The following is a 15,207-nucleotide window of genomic DNA, read 5'->3' on the forward strand; positions in this document are numbered from 1 at the left end:
TTCCTTTAACAAAATTTATTGAGTGCTTTTAAGGCAGTCACTGGGGATACAAAGATGAATTAAACCTGGACAATAGCCATCGCTAAATAATGGGGTAAATAATCGTGATAGAAGTGCTATAATAAAATTAGGTATTAGGTTCAAGATTGGTTTTATTTTTTCCTATTTGGGTGAATCAGAGAAACCTCAGGGAGCAGTAGATGATCAAACTAAATATTAAAGAGTATGTTCAAGTTGGTCAGATGGGTAGAAAGGAGAAAGGCTTTCTAAGCAGAAAGAATAGCAGGTGCAAAGAAACGGGAAAGTGAAACCGCACAGTGTGTCTTGCAGGATTTGATACACATAAGACTGCCACCTGTCATCTCTCAGTTAGGTTGTAGAGGTTCTACCTGCCTTTGCTGAGTATCCATTAAACCCTAAATCTGACCACTGCGCTTCTCTGCTCAAAACTCTCATTGGAGAGGAACAGCCCAAATCCCTGCAGTGGTTTAAGCTTTACAAGATTTCTACCCAACATGGCTCTTAAGCCACTGGTACCTTTCTCCGTCCTCTGCCACTCTGTTCTTTGGCTTATTCCAGTTCAGTCACATGGGCCTCCTTGTTTCTAGTTCCTACAATAAGCTGAGCATGTTTTCACCTCTGAGCCTTCCAGTTTGTGTTCCCTTTGTCAGGAGTGCTCTTCCCCCAGGTGGACACGTGGCTTGCTCCCTGAATTTCTTTAGGTCTCTGCTCAAATGTTAACTGCCCTGACCACCCTGTTTCAAATAGTGGTCCTCCATGCCTCCAACCCTGTACTCATGTCTCCTCTTGTTTTATTCTTCACCAGAGCATACCATCTGCTTCATGTTTTTCTTTGCCTGCTTGTTATTTGTCTCTCCCTACTAGAGTCAAACACTAGGACAGAAACTTTGCCTTTTTAATCACCGTTGTTTCCGCAGCACCTAGCACAAAGTGTCTAATACATGATAGATATTCAATAAATATTTGATGGTAAGAATTGAAGCTAAATAGATGAAGTAATAAGCAAGGGGCAGGATTTCCACACACACAGAGGTGTTTGGACTTGAGATTAAAGGCATTGAGGAACCTAGGATTTTTAAGAAGGGTATTAATTAACAGTATCTGATTTAGATTTTATTTTAGAAATAGCATTCTAGCAGCTGCTTAGGAAATTGATTACTTTGAGGTTAAGTAAGAAGAAAGGAGAACTATTCAAAGAAATATTCTTTTGGATGAGAGTTAATAAGAGACTCTCATTTATTTTTTTCACTTTTCACAGTGCAGAACGTGAACTCGCTTGTGTGGCCTTTCAGTTAATATTCGTATTTAATAGAACTGTAATAGCTCATTTTCTGTGGTAAATATTTATGAATTATTATATTATGGTAAGCTTTCTGCAGAGTTCCTAAAACTGTTGGGAGAAAGGTTTCTATTTTTCTTTTTTACAGACTTTCTAATTTAGAAGCAGATATTCAACTACCTGGTTAATTCAATTTAGCAAGCATTTTCCAAAGATCAACTGTTATGTGCGTATGATTTGGTGAGGAAGTATGTGATTCAGACCCTGATCCACTTAGGAGCTTTACTTATGAAATTAACCATCATGTAACTGTTTCAGACAAAATGCTGCTGGGATGGGTATAGGGAACATATTGTGTCTGTTACTATATGTGTATCATCTGAATCATTCATTTTAAAGAAGTGGACTATAATAGGACATCAAGTGCAAAATCTATGAAGAATAATTAAATATTTTATGATGCAGGAGGCACTACAAAATCTTGCTAATGTTTTATTCTGAAACTGAGTTATGGCTATGTTCAAGGATATTCCAGTTTAACGTTTAGTATACAGAAAATGCAAACTTAATTGTTTGCATAAAGACAAAATAAAGAATAAATTAATTTAAACTGTAGTGAAAAATTTGGCAGAGAAAAAGAATAATCACTTGTGTGTTGTATAAACCAACAATTACATTGAATAGAATAGACAACCAATCATTAATTGTGTGTAGAGCCTTCCATTTCCAAGGAAGCAGGTAGCTGACCCAGAGTATTTCCCGTCTCTTATTGCCGGTGGAATGCATGATTCGTGAATGTGTGAGGTTCTACATGCTATTTTCAGGAGATAGGGAAGAAAGAGCTTTTAAGAGGTTGGAAACATTAAACTATTACAGGGTTGGTCATTTTTAACCTAATAGACTATATTGGTTTGAATGACTTTGTTCTGAAATATTTATTTATCTGTTTAAATATTCATTGCTTTGAGATGGCAAAACTCAGCCTCAGGGGAGAGGTCGAGCTGGCTTTTCTCTGAGTAATTTGAAAGAGGTAGGGGTGTGTGTGTGTGTGTGTGTGTGTGTGTGTGTGTGTGTGTGTTGAAGACATGATGTGCTGGCAAGTTTGCAGTATTGTTGGCCAAGCCTAGACCTGTCCTTAGACTTGCATGTACCAGATTCAGTAATTATTTTTATTCTAAGTATGTTATATTCCCTGATTTATTTTTTACTTATGGTCTGTTTGCAAAAGCTCAGGATTGCACTTAGTTCCCGCCTGCTCTCCATCTCCCCTTCAGATGACTGCAGCACACTCCTACTTTGAGTCCTAGTTTTTCAGTTCTCCCCACGCTAAAAGAAGGACCCATTCATTGTTAGGCTTGCCTTTCATCTGTGGGTTCCATATAAGAAGGCAGTCCTCTACTTTCAGGTAATTTACATTTATTGCCACTATTATGTTCCTCTCATAACCTATTCCTTCCCTAACCTCTGACCTTCTAGAAGTGTAGATGCCTCAGGACATTGTTTAGAGGCACCGGACACCACCAAACCACCTATACCTGTAGTACCAGGACCCTATTCAACTCACTGAATCATAATATGTGGGGAGGACCTTGATTTTAAAATAAAATATATGTATTTTAGTCACACACAAAAATCTGGGAATCTCTGCACTCAAGGAACGAGGTAAAAGATTATTTGTGGGTGTGGGGGCTAAGTGTTGTGAAGTGGGTCCAAATGGATGGGGTTAATGGCCTTATGTTCAGACTGCAGCAGGAATAGATGTGTCCCTGGACTCTTTTCTTGGAATCAGACAATACTTCCTTTCAAGTTAATATATCAGTTGGTGGTTGGATTTTTATTACTATGATCATTATCATATGATCATCAAAATCTATTTTTGAGAGCTTCCTTGAGATCCCAGCTATCAACTAAGTTATAGACAACCAAATGAAAAATGAACTGTTGGAATTCAACCTGAACATAAAAATTGGAGAGGTTTTTCCTCCCAATTTCTAATTTACCTTCAGATTGTCCAACATATTTTGGTTCTGGGTATAATTTATATTCATTTTGAGAGAGAAAATACGTTTATCTTTCTAACTTTATTTTGCCATTATTAAATTTAAAAATGTAGGTTAATTGAGACTCTAAAATGAATTTTTCTTTATGTCTAGTAAATGAGTATTATTTTTGTACATGTTTATTCGTCCATTTTATTTTCTGGATTTTCTTTTTTCTACATAGTTTTTAAAATTTTTTGAAGTTGATTCTAGATGATCTTAAATCCAGTTTAATGTTCTTTCTGTGATAACAGTTATACCGCTCTTTTTTCCCTTTGGTTAGAGATATCTGGACAGAAATCACTGCTTTTAGTTCAGGGGCTGAGAAAAATAAGAGGCCTTTCCGTAGGTACTGTCGAGCATTCTGTAAACTTTTATACAAAGACGGGTAGAGTTTGAAATCTGAGCCTATCTAAGCAAATCCCAGGGGAGAAAAATGACATCATTTGTAAAGTGCTTCAAGGCAAAAATATTTTCTTTCTATTACAATCCTAGAGAATTAATTTACTTTTATCTACAGCCTTTCAAAAATGATTAGTGGCATTGGCAGGGGTAGTAAACTGGTGAAAAGGTGCTCTACCTCAATAACAAAGGGATTATTTTTATGTTGGTGAGAATAAAATTAATATTGGTCTATTTCGGTTGGTGACAGAATGGTGACCCATTCTGATCATAAGTGTAATATTGGAATTGGGAAACTTTTAGAATTTGCAGCTTGTTCATTGGCAGCAGCACAAGAGCTAACTAGATATATCAGTGGGATACAGGATTATCAAACTAAAAATATTAGAATGAAGTTGAAAAATAAATGGGAAGATATAAACAAATGAAAATACCATTCTCTCTCCAAGATTACATAGACCTTAATATAGGAAAATGAAGACAGTTTCATTTTGGGCCATTCTTTCTATGTTCTCCTATAGCACTTTATGCTTAGCTTTATTTGTATCACAAATAATATTGATGTTTCAATATTGTGAAATATTGTGCCTTTCTCACCTGTTAAACTTGGTCCTCTGAAAGCAAAGTCTTCTTTTTGCCCTCATGTCTTCCTTTCCTCCCACAACTAGCATGTTGTAGATGCTTAAATGTCGGTAAGTAATTGATATAAGTAATACTCAGAATAATTAAGTAGGAACAGAGGCTATGCTTAAGGAACAGTAACAAAGCAGACTCATTTACCCCGAGCAGTATATAGAGCAAAATATCATAAAGGATAGGGAGAGGTTTCAAGTAAGTCTAGTTCACTGGAAAAAATGTTTAACTCAATTAGCAGAAGTAAGAAGGTAATAAATTGACTTAGATGTACAGAGTTTGTAATGTTAGTGGGACACTGGGGGTGGATGGATCCAGTCTGAGTTGGAAATGTGCACCTGGAAGAATTGGAAGCAAGGAAAGAAATCTAATTAGGATGACTGGTGCTATATTAATGAGTTTCACTTGCTCTCATTTAATCCTCACAACAACCCTCTAAAGTAAATCCATTTTGCAGATGAAGAAACAGGCTGGGAAGGTTAAGTAAATAGTTTATCCATATGTGGTAAGAGGCATAGTTAGGACTTAAACTGGGGCCTGTCTTTCAGCTTCATGCTCTTTCTTCTTTTTACTTTAGCTCCCGTAAAAGCTTGGGAGAAAGGACATGGTTAGACCTAAAAGCTACTTGAAAGCCACCTATAATAGTTGAAATTCTGAGATTGCTGTGGGTAAGGGAATAGACTTGATAAAGGGGCTGAGACTTGGTCCTGGGGTTATACATTTTTCCTGTTAGATGGTAAGTAATGTACTGTGATAGTATATTTGAATTTAGAATTAAAACATTTGACATATTTTACATTGTACACAAAAGACCATATATGATAATGTGTCACCTCTGTTAGTTACTACATATGATTTATAGGAAAAAGACATTTTGTGGCTGCCTTTGTGTTATAACAGCCGAGTCGAGGTGTTGTGTCAAATACTATGGCCCGCAAGGCCTAAAATATTACTACCTGGCCCTTTACAGAACAAGTGCTGAGCCCTGCTTTCTACCGTACTTCCTTTCTAGGACTGGCTACAGGGAGAAGGGATTATTTGAGTCGATTCTTTATGGCCAGCTAAGTTTTTCATTATACATGAATATTCTCCATAGCGGATGCAGCTTGGGGAAGGACATTGATCCCTACAGTAACAGTCTGGCTGTGTTTGGGAAAGCACCCTCTGTGGGGAATATTGAATAGTCTCCATTCATTGCAACACAGAATTAGACTTAGGAGTTGTGTATGATATGACTGGGGGGAAATTGGTTAAAGACCCTACTCACTGGAGATGCCACCTGGAGTAGTGACTAGGAACACTGGCTTTGAGGCTGCTCATGTCAGTTACCAGCTGAGTGGTTTTTGATAAGATACTTAACCTTTCAAAATGTTGGTTTCCTTCTCTGTAAAAGGAGAATAATGGAAATACCTACTTTATAAGGGTCTGAGAATTGAATGAATACACACACACACACACACACACACACACACACTCACTGCTTAGTGTATTGCTAGATACATAATAAGCATTCATTACATGTTAGCAGCTAATATTACCAGGTGAGGGAGGGTCTAGAGGAGTTTGGATGTATTTAGTAGGGAATAGTGAACCTTTGTGTCACCAATTCAGTACTCATACCTACTGCTCTGAATCGTATTGAAGTTTTGCATATTTGTAATAACCTCCCTAATGTGACCATTCACTCCTGAGAGGCGTATTTCTAACTTTTGTTATGATGTCTCAGTGTCTGACAGCTGTGGACCCACAGTAGGTATTTAGTTAATAATTCTTTTTCTCAGGTGAGAGACACCGGAGCTGCTTTAGCCTGTAGTATTAATAACAAAAACATTTTCACACAAATACAGAGGTAAATTCTTGCCTAGAAATAATCATGTGAACTGTTATCTCCTAGTTTGCTGGTGGCTATAGTACTTCTCTTCTGTACTTATAATTCCAGAAATTTAATAGAAATCAGAAACCATTTAACATTTTTAATAATCATACATACATACTTGGGAAATTTTTCAAACATTGCAGAGTATAAGAGATAAAATATGAAATCACTCCTCTCCCAATTTCATTCCCTTGGTATTTAAGTATGATTGTTTTTGTTTAACAAAAATAAAAAACATCCCTATAAGTAACAAAATAATCTATCCAGAATTGCTTCTTGATCTCCCTTTTCTGCCTTTCATCTCCTTGAAACACACAGTACTGAGGCTACAAGTGGATCCTACAGAATGTTTTTACCTTTCTTCCCTCATCTCCCACTGCTAATTGATGTTTATATAGTTGGCTGAGCCAGCTTCATGGAGACTACCCCTGGGGGAGTGTGAAGACTGTGTACTAGTGTGCTAGAGTATCGTTCCCAACAGGGCTGGGGTGGGGACCGGAGCCCAGGCAGAGCATTCCCAGTCCCCTTTGCCATGTTATTCATAACTGGAAAGAGTGTCTTTTAGCCTTTACCAGTCATTTAGTGAACCCTCCCTGTGCCCTATAAGATCAAATTATCCTGAAGTTGGAGTGTGGATCTGTGGAGACTTTTGGTACTCTTATCTCTTTCATTCACCAGTCCACCTGAATTTGAAGGTTCGCTTTCATATCTGTCTTCAGGCCAGTAAATCCTGCAAGGGCTTCTGAAGCATACTGCTTCATGTAGGTGGGTGGGTGAGTGGGTAGGTGGGTGAGTGGGTAGGTAGGTCGATAGAGATAATAACATTGAGTTGATAGAAGGAGAGGAAGAGAGTTGTTTTACTTTCCTTTTAGGATGCCCAGAACAGCCACGGAGAAATCATCTACAATAGTCCAACATTAAGATAATGAAAATAATTTATACAGTGATGGGTGACAAAGGTAGACTTTTCCCCTGAAAAATTATAGGTAAAAATTTAAAGTTTTCATAGCATAATTTCTAAGAACTAAACAAAGAGAAGATTTTTATGTAAAGCAAACTTGCGTGCCATGTAGAAATTATTCTTGGACACTGGAGACTGCTGAATTTTGATGCTGTGTAACTAAAATGAAAGACCGTTATGAATCTTTATCTCTAGGGAATGTCACTCTCATTTTCTTAAGAATAGCACAATAATTCAGTGCTTCAGCATATTGGCTTCCTCTTATTGATTCCATTTTTCTTTTCATTCTCTTTTATATATTAAAAATACTTTATAGGCTTTGTTACAAAAGTAATATATGCTTATTATTAGGAGTACAAGAGAACTTGGGGATTTGGGATAAATATGTTTGCTGTTTTGATTGTGGTGATGACTTCATGTGTGTACATATGAAATGTGTACATATATGTCAAATGGGCCATATTTTACACTATAAATAGGTGCAGTTTATTGTATGTCAGTTACTCAATAAAACTTTTTAATTTTCTGATTTAATAACTAAAAACTGGACTTATTTTGTTGTTAATATGTATTTTCATTTGTTAGAGATGCATGTTTATTGGATCAGCCATTTGTATTTCATCTTCTGTGAATAATTCAGTTTTGCCTCTTTTTCTGTTGTATTTCTTTTCAATTTGTGTAACTTACTCTTGCATTAGTAATGATAAAAACCCATTGTGTCTTTCTTACCTGTTGAAAATATTTCCCCTGGTTGGCTTACTTTTCATTTTGAGGTCCATTTCTCCCCCTTTCTTCTTCCCTCCCTATGACTCCCCCTCTCTTTTTTCCTTTCTGGTTTTTAGGTTTCCTGTCTCACTTGAGAATTCTCCAGACTCCAGTTATATTCCCAAATTATTTTACTTTATTTTTATAGTTGTAGTTGTTATATTAGATTTTATTTATTCTGGAATTTTTTTTGGTGTGGGCTATACGCTAAGGGCTTAATTTTATTTTCTTTCTGGAAAGTACCCAACTTTTACAAATACCATAGGATAAATACCTCCCTCTTCCCCCAACACACACACACACACACACACACTGAACTGAAATGCAACCTTTATCTTCTATTAAGTTTCCAGATAAGCTCCACTCTTTTTTAGGATTATCATTGTTCCAGTAATCCCTTTGTATATTCTTACTGTTTAATCACAGTAGTTTCACAGCAAGTGTTAATACACGATAGAGCATGCCCCTCTTCATAGTTTGTCATTTTCCAAAGTTACCTAGTGGTTTTTCATATACAAATTGGAAAGGTATTTAGTCCTAGTTCCTTCCCCAGACACATTTGCTTCCGATTGCAAATGACATTTTATTTTTGGAAGGATTAACATTATTATATTAAGTATTCCTCTTCATTTATAAGAGCCCTTGTACATTTTTTCTGTTTTATCTTATGCAGAATAACTGATTATAGTATTGATGGTTGATTCTTCCTTTAAAAATAGTGTGAGACCTTTCTGTAACTTTGGATGCATTTTGTTTGCGATAGTGTGCGTTTTAATGGCCATCAAGTTAATGTTAAAAGCCTGACATGAGGTTTAGAAAATGCTGCTGAAGGTTGTGTTTCCTGCAGTTCTCAGTGGGTAGAGAATCCCTTCTTGAATTGAGGGGGAAGAAGGAAATTGGGAGGAGAGAGAAAGGAATCATTACTTCCTTGTTTGAAGGAAGTGATGCTCATGATTAGGAGGAAACCAAGTGACATAAACCCAGATTTTCTTTGATCCCTAATGATTTGATGTCTAAAATGTGAAGGGGGGAGGGGAGTGTTGATCAAAATGCTCACATTTTGAAGCCATCTCTGCCTACAATTTCCAGAAGGACAGAGGTTCAAGACTGCAGATTAGCATATCTTCAGTAAAATTACGGCTTTGCTTTTCATGGAATAAAATGGGAGGTCAGGAGGTGAATTGTTGAGGAGGGAGGGTTTTGCCAAATCTATTACCCAAGATTTAAATTCGGATTTTGTATGTGAACTTAAAGAACAGAAGTAAGAGAAGGACTGTGGAACTAAAATGGCTTATAATAATTCCTATAGTTACTGCACGTTCTTTATGATATATCAAATATCACACTAGATCCCAAGCAAGCATGTGGGAATGGATATTGTGTGGAGGAGTCCTGCTATGTTGTTAACCTGATAGTGCTGGCAGTAATTATGGAAAACTCTTTCAAGTGTTTTGTCTGGGAAGCTTCTTGAATATTTCTAAGTTAAGGAAAAGTATTATTAACCCAGTAGCCAAAACTTAACTAAATCTGTACCTTGAAATCCAAAGGTTAATTTTTTTTTTATAATATACTTTCTCCTGAACTCTATGCTCTTAAAATCGGAAAGTCTCTGTTGTGTGGTTTTGAGAATTTAATTTATAATGTCATTCTATTGTTATGAATTGTAATTTAATGAATTTGATTTGTTTCCCCCTAAGAATCACCAAAGGAATAGAATGCCCTAAAGAAAATACTAAAAAAAAAAAAAAAAAAAAAAGAAAGAAAGAAAGAAAGAAAGAAAGAAAGAAAGAAAGAAAAGAAAATACTAATGGCACAAACTAATTTCAACTCTTATAATTTATTTTGTGTGAGAAATTTCCTGGCATTTTTTAAAACTTAAAGGAAAATTTTTGACTCGGGTAACTAGTTAACTTGAATATGGTCATGGACCTGTCTAGTAACCACAAATTGACAGAAATTGGGTATGTGTTTGTGTGAGCATACATCTATATATACTAGTGTCCCGATGCATGAATCTTCATTCGTGCAAGAATGGGCCTTCGTTCCCCTGGCTGCTGGCACCACCTTCACTCTGGCCGGAGCAGCCTTTCCGCCCCGGCCCGAAGCCACTTTCTGCCTTCCCACTCTGCCCAGATGCCCGGAGCAGCTGGGGTGGTGCGGAACGCCTGTGTCGTCGCAAGCATCCGCCCCATCCCTGGCCGCTTGGCGCCTGTGTATGCAAATTAACCTGCCATCTTGATTTGCATACTCACTCCTGATTGGCTGATGGGCGCCGCGAAGGTACGGTCAATTAGCATGTTACTCTTTTATTAGGTAGGGGTGTGTGTGTGTGTGTGTGTGTGTGTGTGTGTGTGTGTGAGAAATATTTCCCCCAATCATAAGGCAGTAAGTGTTATATTTTACCTGAGCAGTGAAGGAGTATTCAGATAATTTTGTATAATCACCTTAAAAATAATTATGGAATGAGAATTTAAAATCACTTTTTCTCCTTATTTTCTTTCTCACTGTTTCTTATAGGGTAACCAGGAGCCAACAACAACTCCTGATGCAATGGTTCAGCCTTTTACTACCATCCCGTTTCCACCTCCTCCACAGAACGGAATTCCCACAGAATATGGAGTGCCACACACTCAGGACTACGCCGGCCAGACCAGTGAACATAACCTGACGCTCTACGGAAGTACACAAGCCCACGGAGAGCAGAGTAGCAACTCACCCAGTGCACAAAATGGATCTCTTACGGTATGTGAATAATGAGGTGGAAAGTGGAAGGGTCCGTGTCATCCTTGAGATCTTCACCTTAATTGTCGTACCAGAAACCCTTTTGAATTAATTTAGCATTTACATTACACTACATAGCATTTATGTCGCTTGAATTCTACTCCAAGCATTGTGATTGGAAGATAAGGATTTAGCATTCAAACTCAGCCCCAGCCCAGGAGCTTACAGTCTGGAGGTGGATCAGTTTAACAAGGTGAGTGCAGTGGTGAGACTAAGGTTAGGGGGATGCTGCTCTTTTCCATTTCACAGTAGCTTTCATTCTGCAGAAATCTCATGGTCCCTTCTCTGTTCTCAAACACAGTCGCTCAGCAGCATTCTGCACTTTGCCTCCTCCCTCCTCCTTGAAATGCTGAGTCTGTTGGCTTTGTGACCCCACTATTTTCCTCCTAAGCCGTGAGAGTTCTTTCTTAGTCTTTTTTGCTGGTTCTTCTTTCTCTCTTCAGCTTTTAAATGTTGCACTACTTTAGGCCTGGGTCCTAGGACCCCTTTTCCTCCTATTTTACATCCTCTCTATACTGGTATATAGTTGTGCTACTAAATTTATCTAGTTTCTCAAGCAAAACCTGTGAGTCATTCTTTTTTTTTTTTTTTTCCCCTTCATCTCTACATCTCATCCACCAGCAAGTACTGGCAACCATAACTTGAAAATATTTTCTTCCAGCTCTTCTCGTTATTTTAAGAATACAGCTAGATAGTGTTCATGACTAAGAGCTCAGCTCTTCTGCCAGATTTCTTGGGTTTGGGTCCGAATGTGGCCCCCACTTAGCAGTATGACCTTGGGCCGGTTATTTAATCTCTTTTTGCCTTGGCTTGCTCATCTGTAAAGTGAGGACATTAGTACCTGCCGCAAGTGGCTGTTGGAAGATTTAAAAGAGTTTAAGTTGTATAAGGTAGTTATCATTGTCACTACTCTAATTCACACCTCATCACTTATTTCCTGTATTGCTATTTCCATTCTCCACATAGCAGCCAAGATAGGTGTTTGTTGTTGTTGTTTTAAATGCAAATAATGCTATTTTCCTGCTTAACTCTAGTGGTTTCCCAACATACTCAGACTAAAATCTAAACTCTCTACCTGCTTTACTAATCCCTGGCCCCAATCTCTTTGACTTCACTTCTTACTACTAACTTACTAAAGTAATGTCTTAAATTAACAATAGGTTTGTATCACATATATATTATCCTACAGGAAATCATATTGTCTGTGGGATTGTGTAGTATATTTCTGACACTAAAAACATTCTACACTCTACATAGAAAGATCTACCTGTAGTTTTTAAATTCTTTTGCCTTTCCTCTATCAGATTATCAGGAGAAGAGCTTTATTCAGCCATTAAGCCATATGATAAGATTTGTATGTATTTGTTTTAAGAACTTTGCCTGGACTTAAGCTACTCTGTGGTGTGCAGCCACTAATGTTTCTGCGTAGTGATTTCACTCTCATTTTCACTTTTAAGCCTGACTAGAAGTTGCCCCTGTGTCTCCATGGCTTAGTGGTCAGCCAGTCATCTGGGCAGAGGTGTGCTAAAGCTTCTCCAGCTTGTAAAGCTTTCACCACCTATTTGTGGGTGCGAAGCACACTCGGAGTTCAGCCAGTTCTCACGTTTTCCTTGGATTTTTCTTTCTCTGGGGGCCTCTCATATCTCCCCTTCATCCGTATGGATTCATGGTCAATGAGGGGAGTGTATCCAGCTCTTCTGTGATTGTATCGTTTCCAGGGTCTCCCCTTTAGATTTCTGGCTGGCCCACCACTCACTCACCCCAATTAGACCACAACCTCAAGCTAGAAAAACTGTATTTTCCATTAGGTTTCTACTAAGTTTGCCACTTTCCAGTGGCAGAGCTGTGGGTTTTCTGCTGTCTCCTCCAAATGCCCCTGGTTGAGTCCACCGGTTTCCATGGCCCCAGCCCTGGGCTGATAAATCCAAGTTCTCCCCAGCACTGCTGAGGGTTTGGGTGTGTTAGTGGGTTAGTACAGCCCCAGGCAATAATTTGTAGACTCCTGCTGGTCTTACTCTAAGCTCTAGCAATTTTACAAGAAATTTCTCTGTTTATTAATTGCCTTTGATTGATTTCCAGAACCCTGAAATGACTGTTGGACAACTTTGTCCAGGGTTCTTATTGTTTTCTTGTTTTGAGGAGAGGATTCCCTGACCTGTTCATGCCATCATAGCCAGAAGTCCCTTCCCATTTCATGGTAGTTTACAATATTCACTGCATCTCCTCACCACTGCCCGTTTCTCTTCCTCTTTTTTCCCTATTGCCACCATTTCCCATTTTTTTCAGGCTCCCGGATTGTATGTTTCTGAATGGTAGTATTAAAGGCAAGCTCTGTTTCTGAATATAAATCTATACAGTTAAGACAGCTATTTGCTGTACAGTTTGGCATTATATTGACCAATTTGTGTTCCTGAAGAAATATTGAAATAATAATAGAAATCCATGTGACACCCTAATGTTTATGAATTTATTGGTGCTGAGTAGAAAATGGAAAGCCCCTTTCGAGCTGTGCCTACAAACAGAGATAGTACCGATTTTATAATTGGCAAGTTGTTAACAATGGTAAATTATTAGGGATCTCTGTTGAAGGTATTATATTTTTAAGTGTCATTTTGAACGTGAGTGAATTCGCTGCTTTTAAGCCACTTGCCTTTGTATGTATGTGTGTTCTTGCGGGATGTGTGTATATAGAGAGATTGAGGAGTTGAGCAGTGTATCATAAAATCTGGATTTGACAACATTACATATTATTCTGTTAAACTTTTACTACCTAATTAAATGTTTCTTAAAATGGGTGGGTCCGGTGATTCCTGTGGCCAATTAAATTAAAAGGTAGCTAGGAAGCATTGTTATTTATAAATAAATGATATCTGAATTTTGCATAACACTTTTTAGTTTAAAAATTGCTTCCACAAACAGTATTTTATTGTGGTTCATAAAATAGCCCTTTGTGGTATGGTAAGGTATTCAAGTCCATACTTTCCCCTCCAGCACTCTGCCTCCCGCTGCACAGCAGAAGGCAGTGTGGCTCTGCACTGGTCCTCTAAGCCAGCGGTCACCAACCTTTCGGACCTCATGGACACCAGTGGTCTGCGGACCACCGGTTGGCGACCGCTGCTCTAAGCAGGCTCTTGGCCTCGTTTCCCACTCGGCCAAGTCAGCTCTGCTGGAATCCTTGCCTGGAGTGCCGAGTGAAGCCGATGTGTGTATTCTTGATTTAAGCTCAAGTAGAGTCCTAAGCTGACCACTGTGTGTGGTACTTACAAGGTGTGATTATTCTGTACTTTTGTCTCCCTAACTAAACTGTAGGAAAAAGTTTTTTTGTTCATCTTTGCATTCCCTGACTTTTCACATACTTGGTCCTTAATAGTTACTCAGTAAATATTTCTTGGGGTAAAAAATGAAAGAAAATACAGGTGTGCCAGGAGAGATCTGAGGAGAAAGAAGGGGGTTGGGGGGGTCTTCTTAGTGGAATGGTGTTGATCTGGGCCTTGTATTGAGAGATTAGAATTCGAACATGCGTAGGTGGTGGTGGTGGGAAGAATAAGAAAGTAATTTCTCAAAGCAAAGGTGGAGAAATGGGAAAAATCAAAATATCTTTGAATGAAAGCATGGGTTTCCATTTGGCTAAAGTTTTGGGTGTTGAGGCATACTAATGGGAAGTAAGCTGGAAGAGGGTCATTGGAGTACCTATTGGAAAGAGTATTTGAATACCTAATTGAGAAATAACTTTATTGAAGGTTTTTGTGCAAGTCCATGGAAGTGAGAATTGTACTTCATTAACCTGCTGTGTATACAAGATGAGTAGAGAAGCCAGGAGACTCTTAGGAAAGTGTCTTAGGCTTGGAGTTGATAATGAGATTCTAGACTAGGGGGTTGCAGTGCTTATGTAGAGGAGGGAATTAAAGAGAAATTATGAAGATAGTATATACAGGACTTGACAGCTGATGGGATGAGTGAAATAAGATCATTGTCAAAGATTGTGTGTTCCTTATGCAATAACTGTGTCCTGAATAAATCATTTTACCTCCCAAGTTCCAGTCTCCTCATCTATCAAATGAATATATCTGACAAGATTAGAGTGAGAATAAATTATAAATGTTTGGAAATTACTTTTTTAAATAGTTCTTTAAGATAATTGCTTTTTAAATCAGTTGTTCCGATTGATGTCGCTTACATGTGCTTTTTTTATTATTGTGAGCTACAGCTGTATTTTAATACTGGTCTTGTTTATGTTGGATAGTCCCATCTTATTGATGGGGAGAACAAAAGAAAAGGACTTCTCATACAAAAAGGAGAAATAAGCAATGAAATCTGGAATTTTATCTCTAAAATGTTTTTAGAAATTGATTTTAACATTGTGCTCTTAAGATGAGAGCTTGTTTTGACAGTCGGTTGGTCTCATACTGTGCATTAGCGAGGGAGAGCAGTTAGGGGTCTCCCACCTGGG

General features: G+C 38.0%; 1 protein-coding gene across 13 annotated transcripts in view; it reads left to right on the forward strand.

Annotated features, from left to right (window-relative positions):
- RBFOX2 (RNA binding fox-1 homolog 2) overlaps positions 1–15,207 on the forward strand; it is a 248,184-nt gene that overhangs the window by 182,579 nt on the left and 50,398 nt on the right. For 12 of the 13 annotated variants that reach the window (XR_013813696.1, XM_079774757.1, XM_079774758.1 and 9 more), the window contains one exon: positions 10,494–10,718. Coding sequence is in view for 12 of the 13 variants with exons in the window: in XM_079774757.1 (XP_079630883.1) it covers positions 10,494–10,718 (225 nt within the window). In the remaining variant the exon portion in view is untranslated. The remainder of the gene's footprint in view (positions 1–10,493; positions 10,719–15,207) is intronic. The other variant, XM_079774766.1, reaches the window with a different exon arrangement.

This window comes from Cnephaeus nilssonii, assembly GCF_951640355.1.
Source record: "Cnephaeus nilssonii genome assembly, chromosome: 6".
Taxonomy (NCBI): Eukaryota; Metazoa; Chordata; class Mammalia; order Chiroptera; family Vespertilionidae; genus Cnephaeus; species Cnephaeus nilssonii.